This window comes from Xyrauchen texanus, chromosome 4 (genome assembly GCF_025860055.1).
Source record: "Xyrauchen texanus isolate HMW12.3.18 chromosome 4, RBS_HiC_50CHRs, whole genome shotgun sequence".
NCBI lineage: Eukaryota > Metazoa > Chordata > Actinopteri > Cypriniformes > Catostomidae > Xyrauchen > Xyrauchen texanus.
In genome coordinates, this window is record NC_068279.1 from 14,220,078 (window position 1) to 14,236,279 (window position 16,202).

The 16,202-nt window shown below is 36.1% G+C and overlaps 1 protein-coding gene across 1 annotated transcript in view; it reads right to left on the reverse strand.

The window, feature by feature from the left end:
- Positions 1–10,384: 10,384 nt before the first annotated feature.
- gpr83 (G protein-coupled receptor 83) overlaps positions 10,385–16,202 on the reverse strand; it is an 8,198-nt gene continuing 2,380 nt past the window's right edge. Inside the window, exons 2-4 of the mRNA XM_052125725.1 lie at positions 12,106–12,231; positions 11,803–11,936; positions 10,385–11,385 (exon numbers count right to left, since the gene is read on the reverse strand). Of these exons, the coding sequence (XP_051981685.1) occupies positions 10,908–11,385; positions 11,803–11,936; positions 12,106–12,231 (738 nt within the window). The 3' untranslated portion in view covers positions 10,385–10,907. The remainder of the gene's footprint in view (positions 11,386–11,802; positions 11,937–12,105; positions 12,232–16,202) is intronic.

Consider the following 16,202-nt stretch of genomic DNA (forward strand, 5'->3'; position numbering starts at 1 on the left):
CCAGTTAAAAAGGTACTGGGAAACTGTTGGGAGTATGAGTATGGGAGAATAAATAGTTTTGGCTGGGTAGCAAATAAGGAGGCACAGGAAAAGGGTATAACCGAGATAGAAGTTTCTCCTTCTGTTATAATTTCATCTATACCCCCTTGGATATATCCAATGCCAGAAATAGACTTATTCATACACAAGGAGATACACAAGAAAGAACATAATTTGCCATTAAAAGTAATCGTTCAACAATACATAAATCAAACATACAACAACATGACTCAGATATTCACAGATGGATCAAAAGATCCAAAAACAGGTAGAGCAGCTGCTGCAGTATATATTCCTCAGTACAATATTAAAATATCAAAAAGAGTAACCGATCATATATTTGTTTTTACAACAGAACTGATAGCCATATCATTAGCCTTACAATGGATAGAAGAAAAGCAGCCTAATAGTAGTGTGATATGTACAGACTCACAATCAGCTTTGCAAAGTTTAGAAAGTGGAACATCTTTAGCAAGACAAGATATTTTAAATGAAATATTACAGAAATGATATAGCATAAAGCAAGTAGGTGTAAGGGTGAGTTTTTTATGGGTACCAGCACATGTCGGAGTAAAGGGGAATGAGGAAGTTGATAAACTGGCAAAGAAGTCATTGAAAGATCCTGAGATCAATATTAGAGTAAAGATGAGTAAAGTGGAAATTAAGGGGCTGATTGGGACTGAAGTAAAAAAGAGGTGGCAGAGGATATGGGACAATGAAACAAGAGGAAGACATCTATATAGTACTCAAAGAAATGTGGGGGTGGAAAGAACAACTGTTAATAATAGGAAAAAGGATATGATATTGACAAGATTACGTATTGGACATTCAACATTAAATCTAAGTTTACATAAAATAGGTAAACATGAAAGTGGTAATTGCGATAAATGTGGAGATCCAGAAACAGTAAATCATATATTACTAGAATGTATAGCATACAATAGAGAAAGACTTGAATTAATCCAGTCACTAAAGGATAGGGGTGTAAACAATTACTCACTTAAGGAAATATTAGGAGAAGGAACAGATTATATAATACATGAGAAAGTATTAACATTTTTAAATGATACTGATCTGGTAAAAAAGATATAATTCTTCTTATTATTATTATTTATTTGTTATTTATTTATTTATTTATTATTATTATTATTATTTTATATATATATATATATATATATATAAACAAGTGTATTCTACCAAGTAGTGCTCCATACTCCAATCCAGTAGGTGGCGGACAATGCACCTTTAAGTTGGTTTGCCAACCGCCATTTAAACAGAAGAAGAAGAAGAAGATAGACAGGCGACTGTGAGGTTTGATTTAAACACATTTCATTCATTTTTCTGCGCGTTTGCAATGATACACAGACGAGAAATCTCCAGGATATTATGGAAGAGTTAACATTTTCCTCAGAAGAAGAGCAGGACTCAGATGAAAGTTTAAAGCAGGTATTTAAATTGTATGCTGTATAATATAAATATGATATGTAATATGATATAAGATTATATGAATGTTTAGATTATATTTTAAATAGTGTTTATGCTGCCTCATTATCATCAACAAAGCTTGTGCTTGCAAATATGTGTTCAGGTTAAATTAGTAAAATGCACTTTAAATATGCCAATATTAGAGAATCATCATATTATAATGATTTCTGAATGATCATGTAACACTGAAGACTGCAGTAATGATGCTGAAAATTCAGCTTTGATCAGAAATTGCATTTTCACAATATATTTAAATAGAAAACTGTTCTTTTAAATATAAAAATAAGAGTTCAGAATATCAATGTTGTTTCTGTATTTTGGATCATAATAAATGAAATAATGAAAGTTTGGAAGAACAAGCTGATCGACCTAAACCCTTTGCAAGCACGACTTGAGCAGGACGTTTCACAGTGTTAAGTTTTAAGTTTAAGTAAACTGTTGATTATTGTGAACCTAACAAAACTTAAAGTAAAAGACACATAGTGCATCTAAGTTAGTCATCTTTTACTGGAATGGGTGTAGCTGAACTTTTGTCACCATAGATATGAACGGAGAACAGAGGCTTACTCCCGGTTGGACATTATCGGATATTTTAGAGAGATAATGAGCAAGTTAGCGTGGACTACCAATAGCAGCCGTAACATTATAGCTTGTAATTATATAATTATACATGTGACCTGGCCAATAATAGCCTTCAATTGGACTACATACCCCATTGAGGTCACTCTTGTTAATATGTGTGACTCATATAAGACTTTTGAGATCGACCATTTTGTTATAGTTTTGGTAAAAGTGGCCCACAGCTTAATAGTAAACCCTTGCCAAAACAATAACATTACATAGTAAGTTAGCCGAGCACTACTGTGGATTGCAAAATGACCTAAAAAATGTTTTTCTCCACACATGATCACTATTCATGATAGTAAGAACGACAAACAATCTGCATAATTTTAACCCATTGTAGGTAAAAGTGGGGCCGCAGCTAATTAGCGAAACTATTTAAACACAATAACATTAGCTGGCAAGTTATCAGAGGCCTACTGCAGTGCATACACCATAGCTACAACACAAACATACATACAGGTTGTGATATTGAAATGGCAGATTGTCCAAACAAAGTGGGAACTTCACCATCTTTCAGGAGTAACCATGTTGAAAATCCGGCATTGGTTGTGGTTGTACTGCTAAATAATTTAAATACATTTTGATCACTGATTCTTCAATTCATCTACCTTTGGATGTCCAAACAAAGAGGTTTTGCTTTCGCAGTGAAGAAAACAGCGTCTTCTTGACATGGCAACAACACTAACCCAACTCATCCTGGACTCGGCTAAAACTAAGTTTGTTTGAGGGCGGGCCAAAGTAGCCCTTAGGCAGGCATTATGAAAATGTGTTACATAGTGATGTAGATACTTTACGGAAGGAATTGCTGGACTACAAACAGCTAATTTCTTGTAGTTCATGAGTAGTGTTGTCTGTGGGAGAGAATAACTCCCTTTTGCATGGACTTTGTGCTTTGTAACTTTGCAGATCTTTTACATACACAAAGAGCTATGTTAGACACTAAAGGAAAGGTCAAATCCCAAAAAGCATAATAGGGCCTCTTTAAGGTTAGAAATGAATAGCCTATCTTTCTTTCATTACTATACCTTGGTCAGATCATCATAACATGTTCTATAGTTTCTTCGTGATTACAAACTTGACATTTCCCTGAATCATGTTTCCCTATTCTATACAAAGTACTATTACGTTCTGTATGACCAAATCTAAGTCTAGAGATTATTACCTACTCCTCATATTTTGTTTAATTAAACTCTTCATTTCAGTCTTAATATTTTTTACATTTATGTCTATATCTCTTTTTGTGTGTGTGTGTGTGTGTTTGTGTGTGTGTGTTTGTGTGTGTGTGTGAGTGTGTGTGTGTGTGTGTGTGTGTGTGTGTGTGTGTGAGCGTGTATTTATCACTTTGTGGGGACCAAATGTCCCCATAAGGATAGTAAAACCCGAAATTTTTGACCTTGTGGGGACATTTTGTCAGTCCCCATGAGGAAAACAGCTTATAAATCATACTAAATTATTTTTTTTGAAAATGTAAAAATGCAGAATGTTTTCTGTGAGGGTTAGGTTTAGGGGTAGGGTTAGGTTTAGGGGATAGAATATAAAGTTTGTACAGTATAAAAACCATTATGTCTATGGAAAGTCCCCATAAAACATGGAAACACAACAAGTGTGTGTGTGTGTGTGTGTGTGTGTGTGTGTGTGTGTGTGTGTGTGTGTGTGTGTGTGTGTGTGTGTGTGTGTGTGTGTGTGTGAGCGTGTATTTATCACTTTGTGGGGACCAAATGTCCCCATAAGGATAGTAAAACCCGAAATTTTTGACCTTGTGGGGACATTTTGTCAGTCCCCATGAGGAAAACAGCTTATAAATCATACTAAATTATTTTTTTTGAAAATGTAAAAATGCAGAAAGTTTTCTGTTAGGGTTAGGTTTAGGGGTAGGGTTAGGTTTAGGGGATAGAATATAAAGTTTGTACAGTATAAAAACCATTATGTCTATGGAAAGTCCCCATAAAACATGGAAACACAACAAGTGTGTGTGTGTGTGTGTGTGTGTGTGTGTGTGTGTGTGTGTGTGTGTGTGTGTGTGTGTGTGTGTGTGTGTGTGTGTGTGTGAGCGTGTATTTATCACTTTGTGGGGTCCAAATGTCCCCATAAGGATAGTAAAACCCGAAATGTTTGACCTTGTGGGGACATTTTGTCGGTCCCCATGAGGAAAACAGCTTATAAATCATACTAAATTATGTTTTTTGAAAATGTAAAAATGCAGAAAGTTTTCTGTGAGGGTTAGGTTTAGGGGATAGAATATAAAGTTTGTACAGTATAAAAACCATTATGTCTATGGAAAGTCCCCATAAAACATGGAAACACAACATGTGTGTGTGTGTGTGTGTGTGTGTGTGTGTGTGTGTGTGTGTGTGTGTGTGTGTGTGTGTGTGTGTGTGTGTGTGGTTTATTTTATTTTGCACTCTCATCAGCCATCTCATTTCCTTTTACCCCTACATAAGATTACAATTAATCACATCATCTGAATCCTGTATATTGTTTGAAGTATCTCAATCAAAACGTCTGCTCTACTTTCATTATTACATGTTTTTAATGTTATTAATGATGATCTTGTGTCAGAACATATAAGAGCCCTCAATGATCTTTTTTCCTCTATCCTAAAGCCATTAAGATTGCTACCATTTCTCCAGTATATACTGAAAGATGATCTGAGATTCTTTTATTAGTCTGAATATTGAAATCCAGAACCGAGAGTGCCACACCTACTTTTGTTTTCTATATTTTTGATGCATCTGAATATAAACTCAGCAAAAAAGAAACGTCCTCTCACTTTCAATTGCTTTTATTTTCAGAAAACTTAACATGTGTAAATATTTGTATGAACATAATAAGAATCAACTTCTAAGCCATAAACTGAACAAGTTTCACAGACATGTGACTAACTGAACAAATAAATAGATAATGTGTCCCTGAACAAAGTGAAGAGCACATTTTACTTTTGCAGTCCTGTCTGGTCCAGCGATGGTGGGTTTGTGTGCCTAGGTGACGTTGTTGCCGATGATGTCTGTCAAGGACCTGCAAGCCCTCAGTCCAGCCTCTCTCAGCCTATCATGGCCAGTCTGAGCACTGATGGAGGGATTGTGCATTCCTGGTGTAACTCAGACAGTTGTTGTTGCCATCCTGTACCTGTCCCACAGGTGTGATATTCGATCCTGTGCAGGTGTTGTACATGTGGTCTGCCACGGTGAGGACGATCAGCTGTCCTTCCTGTCTCCCTGTAGCACTGTCTTAGGCATCTAGTAGTACATTTATTTTCCTGACCACATCTGCAGTCCTCATGCCTCCATGCAGATGAGCAGGGACCCTGGGCATATTTCTTTTGGTGTTTTTTAGAGTCAGTAGAAAGGTCTCTTTAGTGTCCTAATGTTTTATAAATATTACCTGAATTGCCTACCATCTGTAAGCTGTTAGTGTCTTAACAACCGTTCCACAGGTGCATATGCATTAATCGTTTATGGTTCATTGAACAAGCATGGAAAACATTGTTTAAACCCTTTACAATAAAGATCTGTAAAGTTTGTGGATTTTTACAAAATTATCTTTAAAATACAGTTTCCTGAAAAAGTGTTTATATGGACATAGCTATATTAATTATCCTGGATGTACTTATATGTCATTTGGGCATTCGGTTTAGACCCATGATCCTTGTTTTCCTTATCTAACAGTGTCATATCTACAGTAGGTTTCTGTAACAACCACTGAGGAATTGTTGACCATGATACTGTTGGACTAATGAAAGTCTTATTTATTTCCATTTCTTCTGTTATCTTTAGTATTTTCCATCCAGAACTTTGAACTTTCTTTTCCCCAACATGGTTTTATAGACACTTGCTGGGTGTTCTTGAGTGTGACCTTGTATATTGACCCAATAATTGAATGAGAGTTGTATTCTATTCTGAGTTTTAAAGGCATTTCTCCCATTTCAATCTGTAATGCTGTGGTTGGTGTTGATCAAATAGCCCCTGTACGTATACTTAATGCATGAAATTGTATTTTGTCTCATTCTTTCAGCATACTATTGGCTGCAGATTAAACTTACTTTTCAGAGCTGACCTCTCAGCCCCTCAATCTTTTCCCATCAAACATCTAATTAAATTCAGAATTGTATTGCACTTATCAATAACCTTCCTAATGGGTATTTTGTATGTGAGTTATTCATCAAACCATATCCCCAAAAACTTAAAGCATGATACTCTTTCTACCTCCTGCCCATATAATTTCAATTTCACCTCCTTGCTAATCTTCCGTTTTGAAAAGAATACGGTTTCTTTTTGATCAACAGAAAATCTAAACCCCCATTGATATGGCCATTTTTCTACATTTGTAATTGCTTTCTGGATTTTCTCAACAATATATTCTACATTCTTTCCTAGTTTCCAAATCACTCCATTGTCTGCAAAAAAGAGAGATCCCTATTCCTTCTTCAATATTTAAAAACATAGCATTAATCATAATAGAAAATAACTCTTCCCTGTGGTGTTCCATTTTCTACAGTCACATTACTTAAGTAATTCTGCCCAGTTTTTTATTTGAATAGCGCTACCAAATAAAAAGATTTAATATGGATATATAATATATGGATTTAATCCATATAATCACTTTTCCTTTAACTCACGCTTATTTTCAATCCCTCTTTCCACATCATATTATATGCTTTCTCAATATAAAAAAATACTTTCTCCTTACTTCATATTCTAAACACACTGTAGGATCCATTGCACTTCTACCTTTTCTAAATCCACTTTGATCATTTAAGATATATCCTTTAGTTTCCATATAATATGTTTTGATTGATCATTTTATCCATCACTTTACATATATGGGATGTTAAAGCAATTGGTCTAAAATCATTTGGACTCTTACTTCACTTTTTTATGGATTGGTATCCCTGCAGCTTCCTACCAGCAACTTGGCAATTTCTCCAATTCCCACACCTTGTTATATAACTCAAGAAGAATATTTTTCGATGATTCACTTAGATTAAACATCGTTATTTAACAAACCTGATCTTTGCCTGGTGCTGAGAATCTAGTATTATTTAAAGCATTACTTAATTATCCTATTGTAAATGGTATGTTCAATGTATTATTAGCATTTTCATTTTCTAAAATTATTTCTTTTTTCTTAATGTAGTTTCCTCTCACCCTCTCCTACCTTATTCAGTGATATTATCTGAACATATATGCGCTGCCATATGGGTGACAGTGAAGGCCGTGGGTCTCGACGGACCAGACCCGGGCAGCAAAGGCTAGCTCTGGGGACGTGGAACGTCACCTCGCTTGGGGGGAAGGAGCCGGAACTGGTGAGGGAGGTGGAGCGCTACCAGTTGGATCTGGTGGGGCTTACCTCGACGAACATCTCTTGATCCGTAATATTGGATAGAGGATGGACTCTATTCTTCTCTGGAGTTTCCCAGGGTGTGACGTGACGGGCAGGTGAGGGGATACTCACGAGTCCCCGGCTGAGTGCTGCTACATTGGAGTTTACCTCAGTGGACCAGAGGGTCACCTCCCTACTCCTACGGGTTGTGGGGGGGAAAATTCTGACTGTTGTCTGTGCATATGCACTGAACAGCAGTTCAGAGTATTCAGCGGGGGCGGTATTGCACTCGCTCTATCGCACAGTTGTCACGAAAAGAGAGCTGAGCCGGAAGGCAAAGCTCTCGATCTACCGGTCAATTTTCATTCCTACTCTCACCTATGGTCATGAAGGCTGGGTCATGACCGAAAGAACTAGGTCGCGAGTACAAGCAGCCGAAATGGGTTTCCTCAGAATGGTGGTGGGCTTCTTCCTTTGAGATAGGGTGAGGAGCTCAGTCATCCATGAGGAGCTCGGAGTAGAGCCTCTGCTCCTTTGCGTCGAAAGGAGCCAGTTGAGGTGGTTTGGGCATCTGGTAAGGATGCCCCCTGGGCGCCTCCCTAGGGAGGTGTTTCAGGCACGTCCAGCTGGAAGGAGGCCTCGGGGAAGACCCAGGACTAGGTGGAGAGATCACATCTCCACACTGGCCTGGGAACGCCTCGGGTCCCCCAGTCAGAGCTGGTTAATGTGGCTTGGGAGAGGGAAGTTTGGGGTGCCATGCTGGAGCTTCTGCCCGCAACCCGAATTCGGATAAATTGTTGAAGATGGATGGCTTTCATGAGCTTTTCAGTTTTCTCTACCTCAGTTATTGCAGTCTCATAATTGTTTGTTACAGTTGGATATCTATATTCTCTTCTAATCCCATTCATTTCCTTTATACCTCACACCTTTCTGTTTCTCTTCCCACTGGCTCACAAAATGATCTCCAATATGAACTTTTTGCTGTTTTAACCGTTCTTCTTACATTTGCTTGCATTCTCTTTTATTTGACCAGGTCCTCAAAGTTATGAGTTCTTTTCAGTATTTTGAATGCTTTGTTTCGCTATTTAACTGCTGTCCCACACTCTTTTGTCCACCATGGAACAATCTTCTTTTTGCAATTTCCTAAACACCTTGGAATTGACTGAATTGCAGCCTCTATTATAAATCTTCTATATCATGCTATTACTCACATTTTTCCATAACTTATTTCTCTGAATTGAATTCAATCAACTATACTAAAAGCCCATTCCCCTGATCCATTTGCTTCATTTATTTCGGCTCTTGAACCTATTTCTATCAGATTTGGATAATGGTCACTCCCCATCATGCTTTCTTTTTTTAACTTCCCAACAACAGATCCCTGCTATAGATTCAGATACATTTGTAATTATCAACTACAAGCAGTTCATATTAAGAGTGTTAGTGTCATGTAAATTGAAAGTATGTAACTAAATGTGCAAAATTTTACCACTGTTTTATGATAAAAATTTTGAACCGAATGTAAACTCTTCACCATTTGGCAAAATTCGCTGTTTTGAATTGAAAATATGTAATTACAGTACATGATTTGTATGTCATTCATAATTTGAATGTGAAAACATTAACAGAGTAGTTTTCAGCATGTCAGGCTTAAGCTAAAGCACAAATCTGTGTACATTGTAAAGGAATTGAATGAATGTGGTAATCTGACAAGTTTTTGAAGGAGCTTTTTAGAATATTCACTTGGCAATGTCTAAGAAAATTATCAATAAAACACAAGGTAGAGCATTATTACATCAGTTTAGAACTGTGACTTGAGGCTTCCATTGCAATTTTAGTTAATCTGATAAGGACAGACTTATGTCATATTTTTAGTGCACATAGGATTTGGTAATCATTAACAATCAATATAAGATTTTATAAATAATTTCTTTATGTCTTTAATTAATTCTGAATTTGTACAGCATCTCCTAAGAGTCATCTTATTATAAGAGATCATTTATTTTTGAGTATGTCCTCGTTAAGTCTGTGCTCAAATAATTAGCCACAAGTTAAAGGAGTAGTTCACCTAAAAATAGAATATGTTGTTCAAAACCCATTTGCTGTTAATTTTTCTTGAAACATAAGTTAAGAGATAATTATACTGTACATAACATCATCATATTTATGGTCTAAGCTAGAACAGGTAGCATTATAAAAAACACAAGGCTGTGATATATTTTAAGCTCAATTATGTTGTCCCAAATGAGAGCCAATGAGCGGTTTCAATGAATCTATAAATGTATATAATCAGCTGCTCTCTGGAATGTCCAGAACAGGGTTTACTATGAAATGGACATGTTAAATGAGAAAACATTTAATTGCGTGAAATTGCAATTCTGAAATAAAGATTTTAAACCACAGTAAGGTGTGGATAGTGTGCTCATAATGCAAAGAGAGTGGCCTGAACTCAATGCAATATCACATATGGAGTCTCTTACAAGCCTCAAGATACAGAGCATGTGACAAAGCAGCACTTCACCCATATTTCACAGCAATACAATTTTAAATACTGTAAAACTTCATGAATAGATAGTGTAGTAACAATATTTATTAATTTAATGCAGTGTTGCCTGAGAATTTCTCATGATAATTGAATGGCTAATTGTATGGCGAAAGTGAGAAAATAAACATAAAAATAAATATAAACAAATAAAACAAAGATCCTATTAAATTAAAGGAATATTTTGGGTTCAATACAAGTTATGCAAAAATAAATTTTGACTTATACCTCCTTTTCGTTAACAAATAAAGCAAAAAATCGCTGTTACATCAAGCCACCTACAATGGAAGTGAATGGGGCCATTTTTTTGGATGGTTTAAAGGCAGAACTGTGAAGCTTGTAAGATTATAAAAGCACTTACATTAATTTTTGATTTAAAAAATTGGGTATTATTTAAGCTGTAAAAGTATTTAAATCAATTAGGGTTAGGGTTAGGATTAAAGGATTTACATTGTCACATCATCCTGGCAACAACATTTTAATATTGGTTATAACTTTATACAGAATGGTCAGTAAGTAAATATTCACGCACATATGTTTTACGTCTTATAGCAAAACTTTTGAAACGGTGAGTATTTTAACGTTTACAGATTGGCCACTTAAATCATAGTATGTCATTTTCAATGTTTTTACGGCTACTTAGACAAACACATTTTCTTGAGAAAAAAGTTTCTAATTAACATCTTCTTTCAGCATTTATGTCATCTCTTACATGGCAGCACAGTGCTCTTTGTGGGTGTGGGTATCATTCAGAAGGAGAAGACTAAACGAGAGCCATTGGTAAGATGAAAAAGAGCAACCACATCAGGTGAGAAGATGAACTGCTCCAGTACTTTTGTATGTGAGTATATGAATTCAAAAAGAGTAAACAGAATTCTGAAGTATGTAGGGTGCTTCCTCAGGATTGCTGAATAGCGTTGCCTTTAGCTATGCGTCCAATTAGAGGCAAGGCTCTTAGTTCGGCACGGAAGCTGTAATTGAGCCAGCAGTATATGAAGGGGTTATAGCAGGTAGAGCTCATGGCTAACCAGTGGAAGGTGAAGTACAATGCGTTGTTGGGCGGGATCACTTTACTTGACAGCAGCACCACATAACAGTTTAGGGGAAACCAGCAGATGGCAAACACGGCCACCACTGCAATCAGCATCTTCAAGGTCATCTTCTTCCTCCTGCGATGGGCAGCCGATTGGGCCAGTGTGACATCACCGACAGCATTCCGGAACCACAACTTCTTGGCCACTATGAGGTATGCTATGGAGATAATCGCTAATGGCAGCATGTACAGGAGGACAAATGAGGCAAGATCCAGATACTTCCAGAACAGATCAGAGGGCTGTGGGAAACTGGGTAGACATACCATACGTACCCTGTTATTGCTAAAAGAGACAAGAAGACAAAGATTTCAACATAAGTTAAGGTTCATAAGGTGCAATCCGGGGTATCAACAGGGTGACAAATTAAATACAATATTAAGCCTTCAGTACAATCTCTCTAAAGCACATATCTCTTGATATCTATTCAAGCAGGAATTCAAACATTTAACAGGTTTAGATGAACTTTTAGATGAAGCCTCAAAATAAATTCAGGAGCTTTTCTACCTCCAATAGCAGTGGCTTATTTTCCCAGTATGAAAGTATTCTCATCCAAATGGACTGATTAAAGATTTGTAATGTCTTTTTGTTTAATTTTTTTTTTAAATAAGCTTAACGTTTGTGTCAGCTAAATTGTAAATTCAATTAATTCAATGGGAGTTCATTTTTTTGTGATAAAGAAAGAAAAGAAAATGTTCATACACAAATTCAAAGCGCAAAAGTTTCTGGTAGATGGCATGAGGTAGAGAGAAGCAGGACCCCATCACCCAGATGACGCCAATCCAGGCTACACCCTGAACCCGAGACATCCTCTGTTTCATTGGGTGCATCACCACCTGATGGACGGCAGTAATCACGAATCATGAAAGATTGCACATTGACATGCACTTTTCATAAGAGGTTGAAAAAAGCTGGATACTCTAAATGTTTAAGTGATAAGATATTGCAAATAGCTCCATCAGTAATTGGTGTTTTGTATGAGCATGTTATTTTAAATACACTCACCTGGTGTCTATCAATGGCGATGGCGACCAGTGTAAGTACAGAGACGTGGACAGAACAATACTGTGCAAAGCGGCTCACATGGCACATCACCTTCCCAAACACCCATGTACTGTAAACAAACCGGACCTGAGAGAACACAGTAAAGGGTGCTTGTATCCAAATGCATGCATGAAATAAAAGCACGTGTGCACACATACACCCACACAAACAGATAGATGAATCATGCACCTTATGTGCACATGTTATACTAATGAAAAAACAAAAAAACAGACAAACCACACACACACACACACTTACATGCTTCATTAAACTTTCTCAGCCATTTAGCAGTATCATAATGCTATCCTTTTTGGAGTTATGAGGTCCTGATAATGAAAAAGAAATAATTTTGTACTTAACCTGATTTCTTCCATTTGCATGGTTGTCACTGCATTGTTCGAGGGCTCATCATTTTAACCAGAATAAACTGACTGTTTGCAATAATAAAATCATATGGAGTAACCTGTGAAATATTTTTCAATAATTTGCCAATGTTGGACTACAGCTATTGTTGCTAAAAACATGAATATTAAGGAATCTTCTTAGATATATGTAAATATATTGGAAATATGGGTGAAGATGCCCCCATTTAAGAACTGTGTGCATCTACAGCTAAATTGTAACATATTTGGAGATGAGTTAAGCATGTGGATCATGGTGCATTGTCCAACATATTGTAAGGGGAAATAAAAGGAAAACATTTGCTTATTTCGTTTTTATAGCTAAGAATAGTATTAACTATAGTTAAGAAGCCTCCTGGGGCAAACATAGCACATCTGATTTTTGCAGAACATATAAAATACATCTGATATCATTTTTAATTTAAAAATGTAAAAGTGTGTAATTAATATAAAATAGTAATTAAAATATTCAAAGTAAATTTATGCATTTTGACGATTTAGTTGAATAATTGAACAATGATGGACATATAACAGAATCCCAGTCATAGAGATACTGTATCTGAATTGCACTATACCATTCTATTAATTATGTTTGTAAAAATGTTAAGAATTGAATAATTTTAGGGGATGTCATAACAGCAATAAACTATTCATTTAGATTGAATGATGCAACTCAATTGGCCAATAGTTTATGATGTATAATAAAGATGTTTGAAATGTAGTTCATGGAATTATTAAAAAATAATAATTATAATAATCATTAAGTTAAATAATATAAACAACAGAAACACCATCCCACTGGGGGCATTCTGCCCCAATTCTGAGGGGGCATCTTTCCCCAAGGGTCATACATTTACTTTTGACTTCAAGATAAAAACAATATTTGTACCTTACAAATCTACATGTGTTACTGTGCCCACACAATAAACATAAAAACTTAATATCCAACATAAAATAAATTCACATATCACTATTAATCAATCACAAACAATAGACCATTTAAACTCAAAATTGTTCAGATGGAATACATTTCATAAATGTTGATGTTAAGATAAGAAAATCAAGATTAATAAGAGCATAACCATTCAATAAATGTGTTCAGATGAAATCTAGGTCAAGAGGACCCCATCTTCCCCAATATATATTCTGCACATATATATATATACACCAATCAGCCACAATATTAAAACCAATAACATTGCCTAATATTGTGTTGGTCCCATAGTGCCTCCAAAACAGCTCTGAACCATCGAGGCATGAACTCCACAAGACCTCTGAAGGTGTACTGTAATATCTGGAACCAAGAAGTTAGCAGCAGATCCTTTAAGTCCTGTACGTTGCAAGGTGGGGCCTCCATGGATCGGACTTGTTGGTCAAGCTCAATCGGATTGAGATCTGGGGAATTTGGAGTCCAAGTCAACACCTTGAACTCTTTAACATGTTCCTCAAACCATTCCTGGACAACATTCTGTTGAAAGAGGCCACTGCCATCAGGGAATACCGTTGCCATGAAGGGGTGTATGTGGTCTGCAACAATCTTTAGGTAGGTGTTACGTGTCAAAGTAACATCCACATGAATGCCAAGACTCATGTTTTCCCAGCAGAACATTGCCCAGAGCATCACACTGCCTCCGCTGGCCTGCCTTCTTCCCATAGTGCAACCTGCTATCTCTTCCCCAGGAAAACGATGCACACGCACCCGGCCATCCACATGATCTAAAACAAAACATGATTCATCAGACCAGGCCACCTTCTTCTATTGCTCCACGGCCCAGTTCTGATGCTCACATGCTCATTGTAGGCACTTTCGGAGGTGGACAGGGGTCAATATGGGCACTCTGACCGGTCTGCTGCTACACAGGACCATACACGGCAAGCTTCGATGCACTGTGTGTTCTGGCAACTTTCTATCATGGCCAGCATTAAGCTTTTCAGCAATTTGTGCTACAGTAGCTCTTCTGTGGGTTTGGACCAGATAGGCTAGCCTTCACTAAAATCAAATCAAATCAAATCACTTTATTGTCACATGACCATATACACAAGTGCAACAGTGGGTGAAAGTCTTGTGTGCAGTTCCGAGCAACAGTCATTACAGTGACGAGACATATACCAATTACAATAAACAACATATTTACACAACACAATTTACATATCAGCAACATGGCAGTCATGACAGTGACGAGACATATACCAATTACAATAAACAACATATTTACACAACACAATTTACATATCAAATGTACACATAATTACACAACATAATAATAAACAATGTACAGTAAACAATACCTACAATATAGAATACACATACAATAAAAGATATATATACAGTAGCTGTATTGTGGAGAATATTATTATGACAGTCCAGTGTGAGACTGTCGCCGGTTCACCAGTTGCCCTTCCTTGGACCACTTTTGGTAGGTACTAACTAACCACTATATACTGGGAACACTCCACAAGGCCTGTCAAAGTCATTCAGATCCTTACGCTTGACGATTGTTCCTGCTTCCAACTAGAGCTGCAACTAATGATTCAACTGATAATCATAATAATTGATCATTTGATAATTGATATTACAATGATTAATCATTAGCTTTTAACCATATATATAGCTTGTGCCCTGACTTAAAAGGTTGTATTAAATGTGCTTGCTAACAATATAGAGGACAATAAGATGATTATCTTTTAAAAATGACACTCACTAAAATAAAGGTTAAAAAAAATACTTTTTATTAAGTTTAATTCAGTAAAAATTCACTATAAAAAATCTTCTTGTTATCAAGCATTTTTGTCTTGCTTTCCAATTAAAATGGTCTAAAAATCCTTAAAACAAGATACATTTACTTGAGAAGCAAAATATAAGATATATAGACTTGTATAGATAAGAATGAATCTTAAATGTATGTAAATTTTATATATAAACATATTTGTTCTGTTGGTTATACTGAATATACTTGTTTAAGACAAAATATACTTATATTCAAGATGTATTCTCTAAAAGCAAGTCTAAATATATTATATGCTGCTTCTCATGTGAATGAATCTTTTTTAAAGGATTTTAAGATATTTTTTAATATTTGTATTTTTTATATTATATTCAACATTCTCAGATAACTTATAATTAAATAATTTTTATTAAATGCTTTTTTTTTTTCTTCTACAGTATAGCTATTAAAGAGTTTTATGGATTTATATTGGAAAACAAGACAAAACAAAAACAAATCAAAATTGTATTTTTTTAAGGGTTATAATGAGGTTAAGTCTACCCTCTCTCAAGTTTTTGTTCACTTCAATCCATTTTTAACTCACAGAAATTGCTGCATATTGCCAGTTTTCTTCAGGATAAGAAATGCACAGTGACACATATATTATGATTCAATAAGTCGCGAGCCATCACGATATAATCTAGCTGCAGCAAGTGCCCACGCTCGAGCGATGAGCATCTCCGCAACCGTGGTGCCGTTTCAATCTTTCCCCCTTAGACGGGACACTTCGCGCAACTCATAGAAGACGCGCTGACTGCACAGATAAATGCCAGTTTTGGAGTTTGTAGTTATTTACATGACCTGCTTCCTTATTATTTGAACTTTAATAAAGCTATAACGCATTATATCTAACTGCATTGAAGATGTAATGCCAGGGTGTTTCCTTTATTCC